This window comes from Priapulus caudatus, unplaced genomic scaffold, assembly GCF_000485595.1.
Source record: "Priapulus caudatus unplaced genomic scaffold, Priapulus_caudatus-5.0.1 Scaffold70, whole genome shotgun sequence".
Taxonomy (NCBI): Eukaryota; Metazoa; Priapulida; class Priapulimorpha; order Priapulimorphida; family Priapulidae; genus Priapulus; species Priapulus caudatus.
The window spans coordinates 654,103-671,671 of record NW_014577131.1 but is presented as its reverse complement, the minus strand read 5'-3'; the positions used below and the strand labels follow the sequence as shown (position 1 = coordinate 671,671).

Below are 17,569 nucleotides of genomic sequence, written 5' to 3'. Positions count from 1 at the left end.
ATATATCCACCTCACTGTACCCTTCTCCGTTTTGGCAAGGTATATTGTGAGCGTGCCATGTGACCATGCATGCTAAACTTACTGCTGCAGGCATTTGACTGTGTATCTTTTAATGGAGTGGACAGCCGTGGAAACATGTTGGTGGCGCGTATCACGCGTCTACACGGAAGAACTGCAGAGGTAGGAAGTAGATCACTTATAAGGGTTGAGGGTTACACATTTCCCGCCGAAGTGGCAGTATACAGTACCGGCAGATATAGTATTATTGAGTCGAAGTTCGTTGCTGTTTAACTAAAAGCCTTTAAAATTAACGGAAGCGGGTATCAGGTTTAGAATCAATAGTGAAAAAGCAAGGGTAGGGAAGGAGAAAGGAAGGGATAGATGGAGGAAGGGAGAGAGGAACGGAGGGGAATAGGGCGGGTGGGGAAGGAGGAAAAGTGGAATGGAAGGAGAATAAGAGATAGAGAGGGAGGGAGAGAGGAATGAAAGGAGAATGAGAGATAGGGAAGGAGGGAGAGAGGAATGGAAGGAAAATGAGAGATAGGAAAGGAGGGAGATGGAGACAGAGAGAGTGTAAGAAAGAGAAAGCGTGAGAGAACGGGAGAGAGCGAGAGCGAGTGAGATGTCTAGCGAGCGAGAGAGAGAAAGAGAGATTGAGACAGAGAAACAATATAGGCAAAAGTGTGTATCAATATGCGTGAGAGAGAATGAGAGTGGGAGAGAATAACGGGTTTAGAATCGATGGTGATGGCAGCTATCTGTTCCAGGTATGGTTGATGCTGAAGCTCGAGGACGGACGTTACTTTCACTTCCCCAGCTTCCCCGACACAACTGTCTACAACACCGACGGACAAACATTCACTGCAGGAGGCTTGCAGTTTGAAGTTCTGCACCCGATGCTGAGGTGGCGAGTGACGTTCAATGGCCGCCTGAGGTATAATTCTTGGTAAATTTCATCATGGACGCGGTCGTTGTTTAGTACAAGAACTAGCGTCTCCTTCTTGCTGTCGTTTATGCATATCCGTTTTTTTATTATTTCAGAGAAGGTCAAAGAAATGAGCTGGATATAGAAGATGAAGGCATTCTAGTGCACGTTCAATTTGCATTCGTGTACGTATACGTCATATCTCTAATTATGGGTTGTTGTTCTGTGTTTTTCGACTGTTTTTTTCGTATTATCTACTAGGATTATAACCATTTTACGTATTTGAATTATAACGACGATTACTATTGGACGACTTGTAACGGATATCTCCGCCAGGGTAGTTAAATCTTGTGCCCTTTGAGGTTTATCAAGTACACTGTATGAGGTAGGTAATTGTTTTTAAAATTAACCCCTTTATGCTGCGTTACTATGCGTTGCGTTGTAAGCGTTTCGTTGCGTCGTTGCATTTCATGCCATCGCGGTGACCGCACCATAGCCTATCGTAAGAAATAATCAAAAAGCAATTCTTGGCAGGTGTACGTCTTTTTCTGGGAAGTTCTCATACATCGATGACAACGATCTTTCTGTGGTTTCCGATGTTGTTGCTAGAGAACCATGGAGCCCTAGCTACCTTCAACGCTTAAATAAATACAGGTATGTTTCATGAAATTGTACTTACCATGTTTATTACTTAGACAATCTCTTGAACTATTAAATGCAAATAAGAAAAAACATTTTACTACGCCCTCCACATTCTATCTATAGTAAAGAAAACCACAAGTATGAGGTTTGCGCACAATTACATGGTGAGCTAACTGTGGAAGGAGAGCCGGAGAAGAAGCTGCTGTTAAGAGGAGTCAGGGAGCATGCATGGGGCATCCGAGACTGGAGCACATACAACAGATACATTGCTAACTGGGGATATCTGGAGGTTAGCAGCTTGTTTCCCCTCTTAGTGTTCTCATAGAGTGATACGCAAATTACGCGCCAGTGGCGCCATTCCATGCGAACACGCGCGAAATGGTATTTCTGATGAATCACTAAGATATTCCCATCAATTTATTGCCAGATACTGTTAACTAATTTATAAATGTCGAATGTCATTTTAATCTTTGTACGCGAAACCCCGACAGCGTGCATGTTTTGATTCTTCGTACTCTATAGTTCACTACTCTGTAAAAAAGTTCTCCACGACAGCTTTGTCGATCTTATTAATTATATTCCTCTGAAGGATGGAACAATCTTCTCCTTTTGGCCAGAAGTCTTCCCTCACTTGCCTCCCAGTAAGTACAAGTTCCAGTTTCATATGATATTGATATCGGTATAAAATATAAGTATGATAAACATTATAGCCTTATTTTGCTTCTAATGATATTCTACATAACTATAAGATTTTTATATAATCGAAAGATAATTTGAATAGTGAGTAATACAATGTAAATGTTTTTTAAACTCAATAATAATTATAGTGGCTTCTCTGTTACCATAAAGCTATAGTTTTTTACCCCAACCATACACCAGGGTTAAATAATCTAAAAAAAAAGAAGATTTTGAGATAATTTTCGATGATTTGAATTTATTTTAATCCTATACAGCCTAGTTCTTATAAACCCTGCAACTAGTTAGTATCGGTATCTTTGGCTCTTTTTCTCTCCCGAGAAATATCTCAAAAATAATATCGAAAACGCTTTTGCGATAATCTCAATCAGTTGTCACTTTCCATGAAGCATGAAAAAATCATGTAGTAAGCATAATGAAAGACTTTGCCTTCCAACACATTTTCTTCGTTTTTCCAGCATCACTAGCGGATACATGGTCTTGCCGAGTGGACAGACACTTGTGCTGAAATCAAGCGATCTGCACTTGTCGCGGATCGCGACATTCAGCGCAGCATCCCCGACAATTCAGCTTCAACGCTCTCGTCTGGTATAGTTAGTTAATATGGTCATCTGTTTAGGCTTAGTATACACCACGCTGTAATCAAACGTAAGCAATACTAGGTGTTCAGTTAGTCATATAGACACAAGACAAGAATTGCATCGCTAATCCCTGTATGCATATCAAGAGCGTAATCGATTTAATTTATAATTAGATTATATTTTTTCATGTAATCTATGTTTCACCCAGGCCACCTTGACTGCACTGTTACGGTAGAGAAGAAGCAGGAGCAAATTCTTTATGCTGGAGATAAATGGAGCGTCAGGATTCATGAGCAATTCACCGATGTGACGATCAATGGAATCAAGGGCTGGGGCGTTACTGATTACATGTACAGGTGTGTGTGTGTGCTGTGTATGTGTTGGGTGTGTGTGTGTGTGTGTGTGTGTGTGTGTGTGTGTGTGTGTGTGTGTGTGTGTGTGTACATATGTTGTCTGTGTGCGTGTGTATGTGCGTGACGTACGCGTGTGCTTGTATATTGGTGTGTGAATGTGTGTGACCGCTCAATGAATGTGATTAATAATGATGCAAGGATATCGATTATGAGCAAAACATTCGTGGCGGAAGTAAAGAACATTCGCATTTATCAGGTTATCTAAAACATGTAACGATTTCGAGATGTTAATTAAAGTCATTGATGCAGACTATTCGTAGATCGAAATGTTTTCAAAGTTGTCGGGGAACGTTCTTTTTTAGACATCACGGTCTGTGTGCAGCGATTCCTCAGCAATCGGTCCCAATGTTAAAGGAAACAGGTAGGAATTAATTTCCTATAAATTATATTTCTCCTTTAATCGTGTACCTCCTACCAACGTTAAATGCATACATGCGTGGTTGTGATTTTGAATGCCTACCTTAGTCAATGCTTTAGGAATAGTCATGAATGTATGCGATCCTACTCCCTAAAAATTGTACAAAAACACACGAGATTGGTGACGTTGCGTATTTGACATCGCAATTTTACGCTTGTATATTACACATGATAAAGTATAGCGGCCTAAGGCTTTATATTACTTACTAAATAGTATCAAATAATGGGAATAGAACTTTTCGAATTTGATTAATTATATATACACATATATGTGTGCTTTTATTAGTTATATGGTATAGTTAATATTATAATTATATATTTATATTTATATATAGCTTTTAACCATGGTTACTTATTTATTGTAACTTTAACATGTAATTCAAAATTCAACATTAATGTTTTGTTGTTTGCGTATTTGTTTGCCTATTTAATTATTTAATTATTTATTAAGTTTTGTCATATATTATCATTTGGCAATTTAAGTGGGAGAAGAAATTAACAATAGTGCACTAACACTGGACTTCACCAATCCCGCATGTGCCTCCTCACAACTGGTTGGTGGTAAAGGTATGCAACTGGCCTTGCTGACCCAACTAACTGGCAAGGTACGTGTAATACGAGACATCTTGTCTGGATTGTGGACTGCCCATATCGAAATTTTTATCGCAGGTAAGAAGGAAGGGTTAACTAGTGTGGCAGTCAAACATTGAAAACATGGCTGTTATATACGATCAGAACTCATCATAATGAGTTATATTGTGTACCGTGTTCCTATCATATGTGCGCGGAACCCCGAAGTATATATATATATATATATATATATATATATATATATACCCTGCGCCACGATTGCCTTGCCTACCTATTTGAAATAGAATTTGTGTGAGACTATTGATTCTGCTTCTAGTTCCTGGTTCCAAGAGGATTTTGCATGACCGTTGCGGCTTACAAACATCATCTGAACGATAACAAGACCCTGACTGCCTGCATTAAAGAACTAGAGGATGTTGCATAGTAAGTCGTTAAATAAATTTGAACACACTATTGACCTGGAGTAGTAAGAAATCAGGAGCAGAGTATCGTAGAATAAATTTAAGCACGTTTCTCCCACTATTATGGTTTAAGTTCGTATCACATTGCTGGTTGCTGCTTTTCCACTGATTGTAGGAAATGCATAAAGCTTATATAAGTTACTCGGGGGCTTTTACTTATTTATAGTCAGAAGAAGGAAGGCAGTATACAGGAATTATCAAAAACCACCGTGGAGAGCTTCACAAAGACAAAGCTGAGTACATCGTTAGAGACGGATGTCGCGAAACAGCTGAACGATCTCTTTAGCGATGAATGGAAACAGAAGACGTTTGCCGTACGATCGTCTGCTGTCGGTATGTTGGACAACTAACGTCTAATATTATCATAAAAATTTGCCTGTAAGCAAGACATCAAGTAATGTTTTTGGACGAAATAAAACATCGAGTTGTTTCTGATTATCAATGACAACAATTCGTTGTCTCTGCTGTCGGTATGTTGCACAGTTAACACATCTAACATTAATAATGCTAGTGGAATTTACAGCAACAAGAATTCTCGGCATGTAATATCGTGATATTTAAAAATATTTTTGACTAACTTTTAAAGGAGAAGATGGTGGTGAAGCTTCATTCGCGGGGCAGATGGAGACGTTTCTTGGGGTCGCGGGCATAAAGGAGGTATTGATGCGCATAGATCGAGCCGTAAACTGTAGTAAATGAGACATACCTAACACATATATGTCTCTGCAGTCGACGATTATAGCGTTAGCAATCATAGCTTAATAAGTTAGCTTCCATAAAGCATGTTGGCAGACCGATTTCAGTTTTTCCTACGCTAATGGCGAGGATCAGGTACTATGCTTTAAGCTACTACCAAAATTCTTGCGATACCTTTTTTCTCAGAATTTCTACGCTATTATAAAGTGTTTTTACTATTTTGTATGAACAATTACGCGTTACAAGTACCAGCTTTGCAGACGTATTTCATGTAATGACTGAGATCAGCTATATTATACTACATTTGATAATATTTGCGATACCATTTCCAGATTTGCCACGCTATCGTAAAGTGTTGGGCATCCTCGTTCACACAGCAAGCTGTTGAGTACAGGAGGTATGATCGTCTCACTTTTCAGAGTATATTCGCCTGTATATTGAACTATGAAAGCATCCAAATAATAAGTTACATTGTCGTTAACTTAAAGACAACACAGTGATAGTTAATAATGAATATAACTGCTGCAGATATAATGGCAAAAAATATTATCACGAGGAAACAAAATCATCACGCAATGTCTTTTGCATTGGAACGTCTTTCGTGCAGGAACCACGGTCAGGTTGTAGCAGCAGATGTTGGCGTCTGCGTGCAAGAGATGGTGAAGGCAGACGCTGCCGGTGTTCTCTTCACCAGAGATCCAGTGTCTGGAAACCCTGGCGTCATGTCCATCAACGTGTCGTACGGAATCGGGGAGGTAAATTGACGAAACCATCCCAAATAAATGATCCAAGAAATTAAAATTAGAACAAAGGCGGGTAGTGAGCGTGCAAATTTGAAAGAGATGTGTAGGTTAGGAGAGGAAGTACAATCTAGCATAAGACTGCTACTGAAATTCGCCCGTAGGTAGCATTACAACACAGACTGCCGAGGTGAGTATCTCTATGCGTATCCCTATAGGAATGATTCCTCCAAACAGGGTATTTGAGATAACGACCAGACGGATAGACTCCGAAATATGCATAGAAACTGTCGTTCAACATGATGAAGCTAATTCCAGTGCAGATATTTTGAAAATGCTTTTGAATCTCCTTATTTATTCTATGCTTCGATTCTGAAATAAAATATCACGAATACATCTAAAGGAATAGATTTATCAGATAGATCGCAGTTTCACTCTCAATCTAGAAGAAAATGAGCTATGAAATGAAAATGAGTCAATCTTTATGATTCTGAAAACCCGTTATCTTTCTTATATAAATAATAAATAGATAGTAAATAATAATAATAATAATAATAATAGATAATAAATAGATCTATAATAGTAGAAACGCAATAAATTATTTGCTTCCAGGCGGTGTCTTCGGGAGTGACGGAACCAGATACAATATTTCTGCATCGTTAGCCTTCTAACGATAAGCTTAGCATCAAGAGATAATCATAAGGAAGCAAGTGCGTAAGAATGGATGTTAGTGGTAAGTGAGATCCCGCGAAAATTATACATATCATTAAAAATACTATAAATATAAAAATAAAATGAAATATATATTACAATTAAATTAACATACTAACAATGGAAATTATTGTTCCACGGAATGGCGTAAACATGTACGCCTCATCCGACAGTTTGTCATCGACCGAGCTCTCATTATAGTCTCATTATTTATCCGACATTAGTATTGGATAACTTAGCACGCTTCGATGCGGGCCTGGCCGCTCTTTCATTCGTCGCGCTAACTTAGCACTTCATCATAGACAGCGCGTATTTCAGCCCGGGATAGCGTGTACTGAACTGAAAGATATTAGCGCGCGCGCTGGTCCGGACTAGTTTGATGGGGGGTCAAATTTGCAGTTTCTACGGGGTATCAGTGAAGGTGAATTATTATTCGATTATATTTTCGAACCCCAAACAATTCTGATTATATCGAATGGACAAACAGAAACAGAATCGACGCGACCCATAATGTATACAATAATCTCCGCTACCCCAGCTTATCTCATCTAACTAAGAGTTCGGCTCTTAGAAGGCATTATAACTGAAATCAATGGTACAACTAAGTGATCGAAATTCATTTTGTTGATTGACAGACCAGGAGAAGGCGGGAAATAGAGCACAAGACGCTAAAAGGTGAATGTAAGCCTACAGACGAATCAGCTTGGAATTTCGGGGAACATTGGCATACAGGTAAATCAACCTAAGTCTGTGGGGATTACTTATCTGTTTCATACAATGCAGGTAACCTGAAACGTGGCAAGTCTACAATAATTCGAATTCGCATTATGCGATATGAGCTCTTGCATGGGCACATATAAATAGTATTTTCAGTTCTATGTAACGCCAGCTAGAAACGCTGACATTACATGTTTTACAGGTTGAGAACTCGTTCACGGACGACGCGCGAGATTAGAGTTTGCCAGTGAAAGACGGGCAGATCTACCTGCTGCAAAGCTCGACCCAATCGTCCTCAACATGAGTCAGAAACGAGCTGATCAATGAGCAGGATGAACGGGCGTTAATTGAATGACGAACCTGTAATACAAACGCGAATCACCGGGTGAATAGTTTTATAGTCGCTTTGACATTGTATCCCACTTGTCGCTGGCTTCTTTCTCAACCTCAGGTACAATAGTCCTTCTATGTACTTACTCAATCACTACTAGAATAACCCTTTCTAGAACACTGATCGTTCTTTAATGCTGAGTAGTACAAGTACGGGCTAACGATCCATCAGCTATTCAGTGTGACGTGACAAATTTTACTCGTGCCAAAAGCCTGTATCGAAAAAAATCATTACTTGTCGTTTGACCGAATAAGGTCACTCGTCCTCTATTCTTAACGGAATTTGTTTTGCTACATATAAGCTTTCGTCTTCGTTTATTAACATCTATTTCGTTGTATGGACCGCAGGGAGATGATGCCTCAAGCGATGACACCTCTCACACTAGACGCATTCGTCACTAACGTCGCCGGGATGGGACAGGTAGTTATTATTCGATTAGCAGCAGCAGCAGCAGAGAGCACTAGGCTAGAATAGAGAACACTTATTACGAGACTAATTCATATGTCGTGAAACCACGCACGACCATGTCTGTTATCTATGGTCTATGCATCACCCAAGATGTAAGACGTGTAGACGCTGTAGGTACAAGCAATGAGTCATGCTTGCGTACATAGATCAACGATAGGTATAAACAATGAGTCATGATATAGTGCGTATATAGATCAACGCTAGGTATAAACAATGAGTCATGATTGCGTATATAGATCAACGCTAGGTATAAACGATGAGTCATGATATAGTGCGTACATAGATCAACGCTAGGTGTAAACAATGAGTCGTGATATAGTGCGTATATAGATCAGGTTCCATTCGTCGACTCCGAGCACCCTCCCCGCACGTTGACATCTTACCGTTTTTTTCTGATTTATAACTATCAAAAGTAAGTGCGGTGATTCCCGTAAAAATGATGCCCAACGAAGCTGGACAGACGCACACAAGCGCACGCGCACACGCACGTTGTCGTACTCACGTATTGGCACATACGTATATAGGTAGATACACACGCATGCAGGCACGCGTACATACAGACAGCCAGGCACACACATATACCGCTGAGATGAGAAGTACTGCGTTAAGTTTTACAAAGAAATTGAACCATCTCGCGTAGTCTAGATTCACTGAGAAGTTCATCGCGATGATTATATCACTTTGTTATAAAATTATTAAATATGTGAACTACTCAAAAACTGTATATCCAAGATGTATTCGAAAATTAACATGCGTATATTTGAGCGTATTATCTGTATGTGTGATTTCTAGATCATGCGGTGGCCATCGGGAATTACTGCGGATACGTACATAGACGTGTTCGGATCAACCTTCTGCAAACATTTTTTCCTGAACATGTACAGCGTAAGTATGGCAATAACCATTACTGGATCTAACACAAAAAAAACTTGCACAGATAGTAGCAAAGCCGAGACGATTTAGCTTAAAAAAATATTTTATGATATGTTCGCTGGTATCGCTTAGTTCAGAGTATTTTCACATCTACATATTAGCAACAATACGTCAACAAGTATAAGGAACAGAATGTATTTCTCATATTAATTATTCGGTCACAGATTTTCCGAAGGTGCAAAAAATCATAGAAATATCAGATATTGTTTATTTGCTCTTCCGGCAATGATGAATGTTCATTTGTGTCCACGCTCACATAATCGTATTATTAAATATTTACTGATAATTTGATAAACTAAAGAACTACTCCACGCCCCTGACAATTCATTGCTCGAAATTCGTCGTTGAAAATTTTTTTTTTAGAAATTCTAAAGAATTAAAAAATCTATAGGGAATATACTCCGGGAATGAGTACACAATGGGATCGGATACAAAAAGCATGAAGAATACTATGGATATTTTACTGTTTGGAGGCTCCACGGGAGACGAATACTTGGAAGGAATTCACAAGCGCTACCAAACCACCTATGTCCCGTGGTACAGAAAGATTTTAGGAGTTCTCTGTGTGTATACAGTAAGTATATCTACACATCCGGTTCTTGAGTTTGCTTTTACGTTTACTTTGTTTGTTTACTTTACGATTTACTTAACTTTTATTAAAGGGGTTATTTACTCATTTTTCGTTACGTTTATCTTTGCTATTGGAGTGCGTTAGTTATGTATTGTATACATTGCGTGCTTATCGGCTGTGACCTTCGTTACTAGGACGCATTCAGCACTAAGCGCAACCTGAAGCGAAGTAACACCATTGTTAGAAGCATCAGCACGGACTTCAAAACCACTGACCCACTCACGTTACATCGCCAAATTGAGGACTTATTAAGGATAAGTTCTGGGGTGCGTACTGGGGTTGATCGAATGTTATTACAAAGTGAAAGGGCTATAGTTATAGATCATATCTCGACACGCTTTTTCCATCTCTTTTCCTTTCCGTCACCATCGCATTATTTTCTTTTCAACAGTTGAATATTAATTATTTTATTTATAGTATATACTTGGAACTGTACGAAATTATCCATCTTTCTAACCGCTAATAAAGATTTCAATATGTTACAGGCCTGGTACAGCCACGTTCAAGCCTCGAATGTATCTAACATAACGAGTCATATTGTCACACAAGTTGTGAAGAAGAAAGACTCAGGTACACCATCGGCACAGTACTACACTCAGGATCATCTTTATTTATGCGTTGTTAAACGTCTGTCCTGAGTGTACTTCAATAATAACCATAATAATTATCTGTTTAAGTCAGCTTGTCGGAAGACCGTGATTCTCCGTACTAAGAAAATGCAGACACTAATGCATTGAATATCACATTTGTTTGTGGTGTTCTCTCAAATAATGCATAGAGTGCAGAACATGCGTTTATATTCTTTAAGAAAGCTGCTAATTGATTTTATATTTTACCATAATTTCCACTACGCGGTTATCAAAACATAAAGCACTCATCAACCACATGTTCGGTTACAGAACACTCCGAAGTGATGTCAGATGTTGCATTGCTGCTAGCTACCTGCACAGACGTAATCAGTGCAGACGTTCCAGCTTCCCTCCGAAAGATGGCGATAGCAGTAGTAGACTGCGGCAAAGCGGAGCTTTTCCAGTCACTGACACCTGAGGAGGCGGTTGATTGGCTCAGATCAGACGAGAGCGGCAGATTGAAGCAGGATTTTGCCACGTTTATCGAGATTCACGGACATAGATGCGTGCGCGAGGTAACAGTATTTTTTCGTTTTTATTCGACCAATTAAGTCGTTTTAAATTCTTCCAACCAAAATCTATTTGGCAAGGGATACTAAAACGAATGCTAATAATTGTACCGCAAATGTTATATGTTGGTTCATGCTATTTCAATGAAAAAACGGATGAAAAAAACCACGTTAATATTTTTTCGATTAATTGCTTAATGAACTAATGATACTACTCCCAATGAGTCGTATATAAATTTATTTATCTAGTAGGCAAAAAGAATACTTCGAAATGCGTTCGGAATAGTTTCTTTCTCATTTACTCTTTATTATCTACTCTGTTTTTACAGTCGGAACTCTCAGAAAAAACGTGGGCAATGGAGCCAGCAAAAGTTGTACGAACCATACAGGTGAGTAAAATGGCTGACGTCACTACAACACGTAAAACCGCCATGATCCGTCTACGTTGATATCACTCGCGTGTGATTTATGTATTGATGACAATATACATAATGTTGGACTTAATAATAACATTAGGAGTAAAGTATCTGAAACTATCTCTTTGAGAACATTTTCTACCCTGATAACTTGTAATAAGCAATTTAGTGCTTGAATTTGTGTTTGATATATGGTGTTATATGATATAGAATATATTCTATGTAATATCTCTCTCTCTCTCTCTCTCTCTATATATATATATATATATATATATATATATATATAGGTTAACCGTGTTTTAACGCCTTTATTGTCCCGTTGACATGGATCTTAGGCTTATTTCTCGTTATTATGCTTATATTTCTCTGTTTGTTTGTCTTTATTAGATTTATGATCTTAACAAATGTATTTCATAATAATATATTTTTAATATGCAACAAGGATATGACGAAATCTGATCATCAGTTGAGGGAAACAAAAAAGCAAATGACAGAAGATGAAGCGCTTGATAACATTAAATCCACGATTGGTCCCATCAAAAAGTGAGTATAAATACAAGAATTTATTATCATGTAATCCGTGTATTACTTTAATACCGCGGAAAGGCATAGAAATAAATATACATGACTAAGCTATTGTTCTATTTTGGGATACAGGCTAGCTGTGTAAAGTTATAACTCTGGATTTGACAGTGGTAGAATTAGCCAATTACAAGCAGTAGCGTAGTACGGAGTGACCCGAAACAATAGGTAGGCCGGTCCACAAATGTGCGTATATAACCGCGGCTTTGACTAGAGACAGGATCGGAGAGAGAGTGAGAATGAGAGGGTTGATATACTACGCATTGGTTAGAGAATAGTCGACACAGCAATAGCCTCGTAAGTTTTGTGATGTTACTCGCTCACCTCTAGTGTACGCGGTTGCCCCGCTATGGGATTATACATAGTTAAGGCAGTGCAATTAAAGAAAATAACTGAATACGTATATAATTGTTGTTATGTTTTTTTATAATCTGTATTTGATAGACGTTAGCAAATGGTGTAACCTTTACACTCACGCGTAACCACTAATACGATCACAGGCACGAATCTCCTTCCCAATATTACCATAATGACGGAGATGTTAAATGCACATAAAGATATCTCGGCGCCACGTAGCTTAAGCTCAGCTTAGCATAAACTTTACACACCTCTTAGCTTAGCTACAGAAGTGTTAAGGGAAATGAACGTAATAAACGAACAGATTAATTAAATCATGATTATATTTATTTTTGACAGAAAAATCTTACGATTCCTCTTACCGTATGCACGAGCCGCAGTTGGCTTTCGGGAAAATGGGAAAAGTTTGGCCATCAAATCCATGGACATTTTGCGTCAAGCATACCTTAGACTGGCTCAGCTGCTTGTGAACGAGGTGCTTTTCATGTCTCTTTATTTACTCATGTATTTATTGATGCGTTTGTTGTGCGTCTACTGTGTTCAACATCTAGGTGTAGCGTGTACGACTTTGCCGTTTATGACTAACAACTAACAAGAGTCAATGCAATTTGCAATTCTGCGGCATTTTCCGCGTTCCATAGTTGCAGCAATATCAATATACTGACAATTATTTTACAAGGCGTTGGAGCTGTTTGTCACCGTATTATTTATTGCATAATTTATTTGATAAATTAGGGCCGTCTACCGGAAAAGGAATTAATCTTTTACCTCAAACACGAGGAAATAGCAGAGCTGATAAAAACCCGATCCGCCAGACTCATCAACAAGTTAGTCAAGTTCACGTAAAAATATCAACCATAATTTACTAGTTACTTTATCATTGATAGTTCCATAATAGTACGTATTAGTTTCACCCATCATTTGTATTTAAAAATTCGTACGTGAAACCATATATTGAAAGATTAATCATGCATACAGTACTTAGTATGATAATTTGCTAATAATTTCATACTTGACTTAGAGGTTTCTTTTACTGTTTCAGAGCAGTTCGACTAAGAAAGATGATGCCAGCCCTGATGGCAATGGAGTTCCAAGAGCTTATCACGGGCTATCCAACGCCTGTAAGCTAAAATCAGACTACTCACTTATATACAATACGAATACGCTCACGTGCGCACAAGCAAACAAACATACACGTGCCTGCACGCACGCAGACACCACCGTGCATGTGTATACTCAGACACATACACACTCCACGATCGTACATCCACGTGCATGCAAATCTGCACAAATACGTTCAGTATATAGAACAAAATGTGTATAGGTGATTTCCCATTGGTCCGTAATTCGCAATTGTTCTCCGCCAAAGCAATTCGATAATTGAATCCAATTTTTAAACTCCCTAACTTGAATTTTCAGATCGAAGATGGTGACACGATAGACGTTCCTACAACAGGGGAGCTGAAAGGTGATTCATTGCTTTACATCAATTAATGTTATCATATTTTCTATTTGAAAAGAAATCAAATGTTGATGACGTCATTACACCGGAACTCTTCGCTATCATCATCATAAGCTCGCATCACTAACGACATCTTTATTTTTACGGCGATTCGCGTTATTTTTGCGAACTAAACTAGTTTGAAATAAAGGCTAAGAAATACGTGAAAAATTTATAATTATCATGTTTTTATAAATATCTCGGCTATTTGTCTCATTGTTGCATTTCTAGTCATGTCCACTAATCTTTATAATATGCTAACTATATGTTAGATATGTTATATATAACTATATATTATAGCTATATGTTAGTATATAGAGATCAGTGGTCATGTCAGCCAGTAATGTGAGCCATTCGTTATTGTAATGCATGCAAGCTTTACTTTACTAGCACTCAGGCATCATAGTGCAAAACTATGTATGCCAAATTGCCTTCCTATAATCAATGCACGTATTATTAGTATTTGCGTAACCGAAATTTTTTCCAGATGGATCAGAATGGTGTTCGTTTCAGATGTTCCTTAATTTGGTTCCAGGTATGCCCGTCAGTCATGGTGTTATACGAGCAAAATGTAGAATTGTGAAATCTCTGGATGAGGCAAACAGCATTGAGGTAACAACATCTTTATAAAGAGTAAAAATATGAAACAAAAATACGTTTGTCGCAAGTCAATCATCAAATATTTGCTGATTACTTGATATGCACCAAAAGCAAGTGCTAGACTATTTAAAGTAACGTCCAAAGATAGTGATAGATAAAAACGCTCGGTGCTTATGGTATACGAAATAATATCACAGTATAGTGACAGCTTTTTATAACTCAGAGGTCTAATTGGACAGGATATGAATAGGAAAAAATCAAAATGATTACGCACGATTCTACTTCTCTTGTAGCAAGGCGAGATCCTCATCGTGGCCTACACGGACATCGGTTGGTCACCTTACTTCCCCCTGGTGTCTGGTCTGTGTACTGAGATGGGTGGCCTAATGTCTCATGGTTAGTGGGATAAATTAATTGACAGACAGAAGAATTAACGGGTGGATGGATGGATGGATGAATGGATGGATGGATGGACGGATGAATGGATGGATTGATGGATGAATGGATGGATGGATGGATGGATGGATGGATGGATGGATGGATGGATGGATGGATGGATGGATGGATGGATGGATGGATGGATGGATGGATGGAATGGATGGATAGATGGATGGATTGGATGGATGGATGGATGGTATGGATGGATTGGATGGATGGCTGGATGGATGGAGTGGATGGATGGATGAATGGATGGATGGATGGATGGATGGACTGGATGGATGGGATGGAATGGATGGATGGATGGATGGATGGATTGTCTAATGGATGGATGGACGGAAGGAGAGGAAAGAAGGGAGAAATGAAATGGCTTGATGACTAGCTAGCTAGCTGGCTGGATAGATGGATGGATGAATAGATACGTTTATTAACAAGTATTTCTGATAAAAAAATATGCCCAGTATTATTATGTTAAAGCCGCACAATGCGCATCCAAACGCTAATTTCTTCAGTACTAGACTAGGCATAATGACTTGCGTGTCATGGCATAATCATACTACGCATTATGAAAATAAACTCTAGTTCGCTCCATTTTCACTGCGGCGTGTCCTTAATAAAAGCTATTTTGAAAATACCTCCAATGTTGTTGACAGTTTGTCAGTTTCCCCAATCTCCAAGCAACCGTGCAGCTGTGCCGCGGTACAGCGGTACGGGCGCAGCAAAGATAAAAACATCTGACGTCACGTCACCACTTCGATGTTATGTTGTTTGAAACAATTTAGCGTTGGGGCCTGATTACCTGATTTCGCACCTCTTTCTTGTAGGGAACGCGCAGTCCAAAGGGAGGAACTAGAGTTTATTTTGCCATAAGGTAGTATGATTATGCATGACACGAAGTATTTGCTAGTCTAGTACTGAAGAAATTAGCGTTTGGATGCGCACTGTGCGGCTTTAAAACATTTTTCGTAGTAGCAAGGGTACACCTATTTCAGCTCAACATAATATACACGCAATACTAAGAAACCACGGTAATAATAAACATGCGGTTTCTATATGACTTTAGGAGCCGTAATTGCAAGAGAGTATGGGCTTCCATGCATCGTCTCTGCCAAGAAAGCTACACATATCTTTAAAACAGGTAGCACCCGTTGTACTACACTAATTCAGTAGGTTTTATTAGTTACTAAGTTGGTCAGATTATAATGATATAATATAAATTAAATTGGGTAGTGAATAGATCAACGAGAGTTATAGAGCAGGAGGGATTTGCTTGCCATCATACGCGTTGGTAATCACCGTGTGTTTTCTCATTCATGAATCTAACGTGGCAGAATTTGACATCTACATTTTGTGTTTTTTAATGCGAATACGATGCCTATTCCGATTGAATTCATGCAGTCGTGTATACCAATGTTTCGTGACCATTGTCGGTGTTCTAGCAATGCATTCATCGATGTTATAATAATGAAATACAAATAATATGCTAACGGTCCATTTTTGATAGGTGAGGAAGTGATACTGAATGGAACATTGGGCACCATATCAAAGGTTATTCATATAACCCAGGAGGAAGAAGCAACAGAGTAATGAAGAATATGCACAGTCAAGTAAATAGGGTTAATGAGGAAGTTGCGGGATTGACTAATATGTCAATACTAGCTACCCTGACGCTTGGTGTGATACAAATAACAATAGACTATAAATACAGTCAAATTCGGCCTCTATAATTATCTTGAATCCGGTGCATCAACATTTGTATAAGAGTTTTCCACCTTACAGGATAGGGCGCTCTCCTAATTATAAACACAGGTTGACTACTGAAAAATTAATTCACAGATGTACGCTGAGATACACTCTAACCAAAAATATATAAAAAATAAAAAATAAATATTTTAAATGCATAAACTTCGATAGATTGGATGATAAATAGTTGGTGTTATGTGTGAGATTTTAGTCAACATGTTAATTAATAAATAATTTCGTCAAATTTGGTTTCAAAAGGAAATTCTGTAATGTTTTCTTATTTTGCTACGAGCAAATTTGCTATATACTCTGATGTTGTTGCTTCTTACATTGCACCAGGTGCTTACACGAACGTTATAGTGTGATACCGAAGATTTGATATAATACGATAACATAAATGTCAAAACCAAGATTTAAACAACGTAGAACGTACATGAATTTTGTTTATATATAGATAAGATACAATTCGTATCATGGATGCTGTTAATTAGATATACTTATACAGTTACACTTATACACACTTTTCCAAATAATTATGAAGTCTGGAGCCGAAAGGTGCGTAAACAGTATAATAAGTTCTAATAATTTTTCGGATATGTAAAGATAGCTTTCGTGTTTGTTTTCCTAGACAACCTTGTGATTTTGCAAGTTATCGTTAAATATACGAAATTATTGATTAATTAGTTCAAAGATTTATAATTAATTCATAAATTAACTAATTACATTTGAATGCTGCGAATGGTAAGACACACTACATATTTACTGGAAAAATCAAACCGGC

At 38.2% G+C, this 17,569-nt stretch overlaps 3 protein-coding genes across 3 annotated transcripts; all 3 read left to right on the top strand.

The window, feature by feature from the left end:
• Positions 1-96: 96 nt before the first annotated feature.
• LOC106821372 lies at positions 97-1,632 on the top strand. Its single transcript, XM_014826139.1, has 4 exons — positions 97-180; positions 768-934; positions 1,042-1,110; positions 1,460-1,632. The coding sequence occupies exons 1-4, from the start codon at positions 136-138 to the stop codon at positions 1,590-1,592; spliced, it is 414 nt and encodes a 137-aa protein (XP_014681625.1). The 5' UTR covers positions 97-135; the 3' UTR covers positions 1,593-1,632.
• Positions 1,633-3,039: 1,407 nt separating this feature from the next.
• On the top strand, positions 3,040-6,825 carry LOC106821358 (putative phosphoenolpyruvate synthase). Its single transcript, XM_014826120.1, has 9 exons — positions 3,040-3,200; positions 3,560-3,618; positions 4,158-4,279; positions 4,582-4,688; positions 4,893-5,059; positions 5,313-5,383; positions 5,755-5,819; positions 6,030-6,177; positions 6,775-6,825. Exons 1-9 carry the CDS (start codon positions 3,040-3,042, stop codon positions 6,823-6,825), a joined length of 951 nt encoding a protein of 316 aa, XP_014681606.1.
• A 1,114-nt stretch (positions 6,826-7,939) lies between these two features.
• Positions 7,940-17,044, top strand: LOC106821381 (putative phosphoenolpyruvate synthase). The gene is made up of 17 exons (XM_014826148.1): positions 7,940-7,975; positions 8,329-8,401; positions 9,242-9,334; positions 9,774-9,956; positions 10,148-10,279; positions 10,499-10,583; positions 10,913-11,157; positions 11,481-11,540; positions 12,010-12,110; positions 12,846-12,981; positions 13,242-13,333; positions 13,549-13,627; positions 13,926-13,974; positions 14,543-14,619; positions 14,901-15,003; positions 16,109-16,183; positions 16,550-17,044. Exons 2-17 carry the CDS (start codon positions 8,333-8,335, stop codon positions 16,630-16,632), a joined length of 1,662 nt encoding a protein of 553 aa, XP_014681634.1. The 5' UTR covers positions 7,940-7,975; positions 8,329-8,332; the 3' UTR covers positions 16,633-17,044.
• The last annotated feature ends 525 nt before the right edge of the window (positions 17,045-17,569 follow it).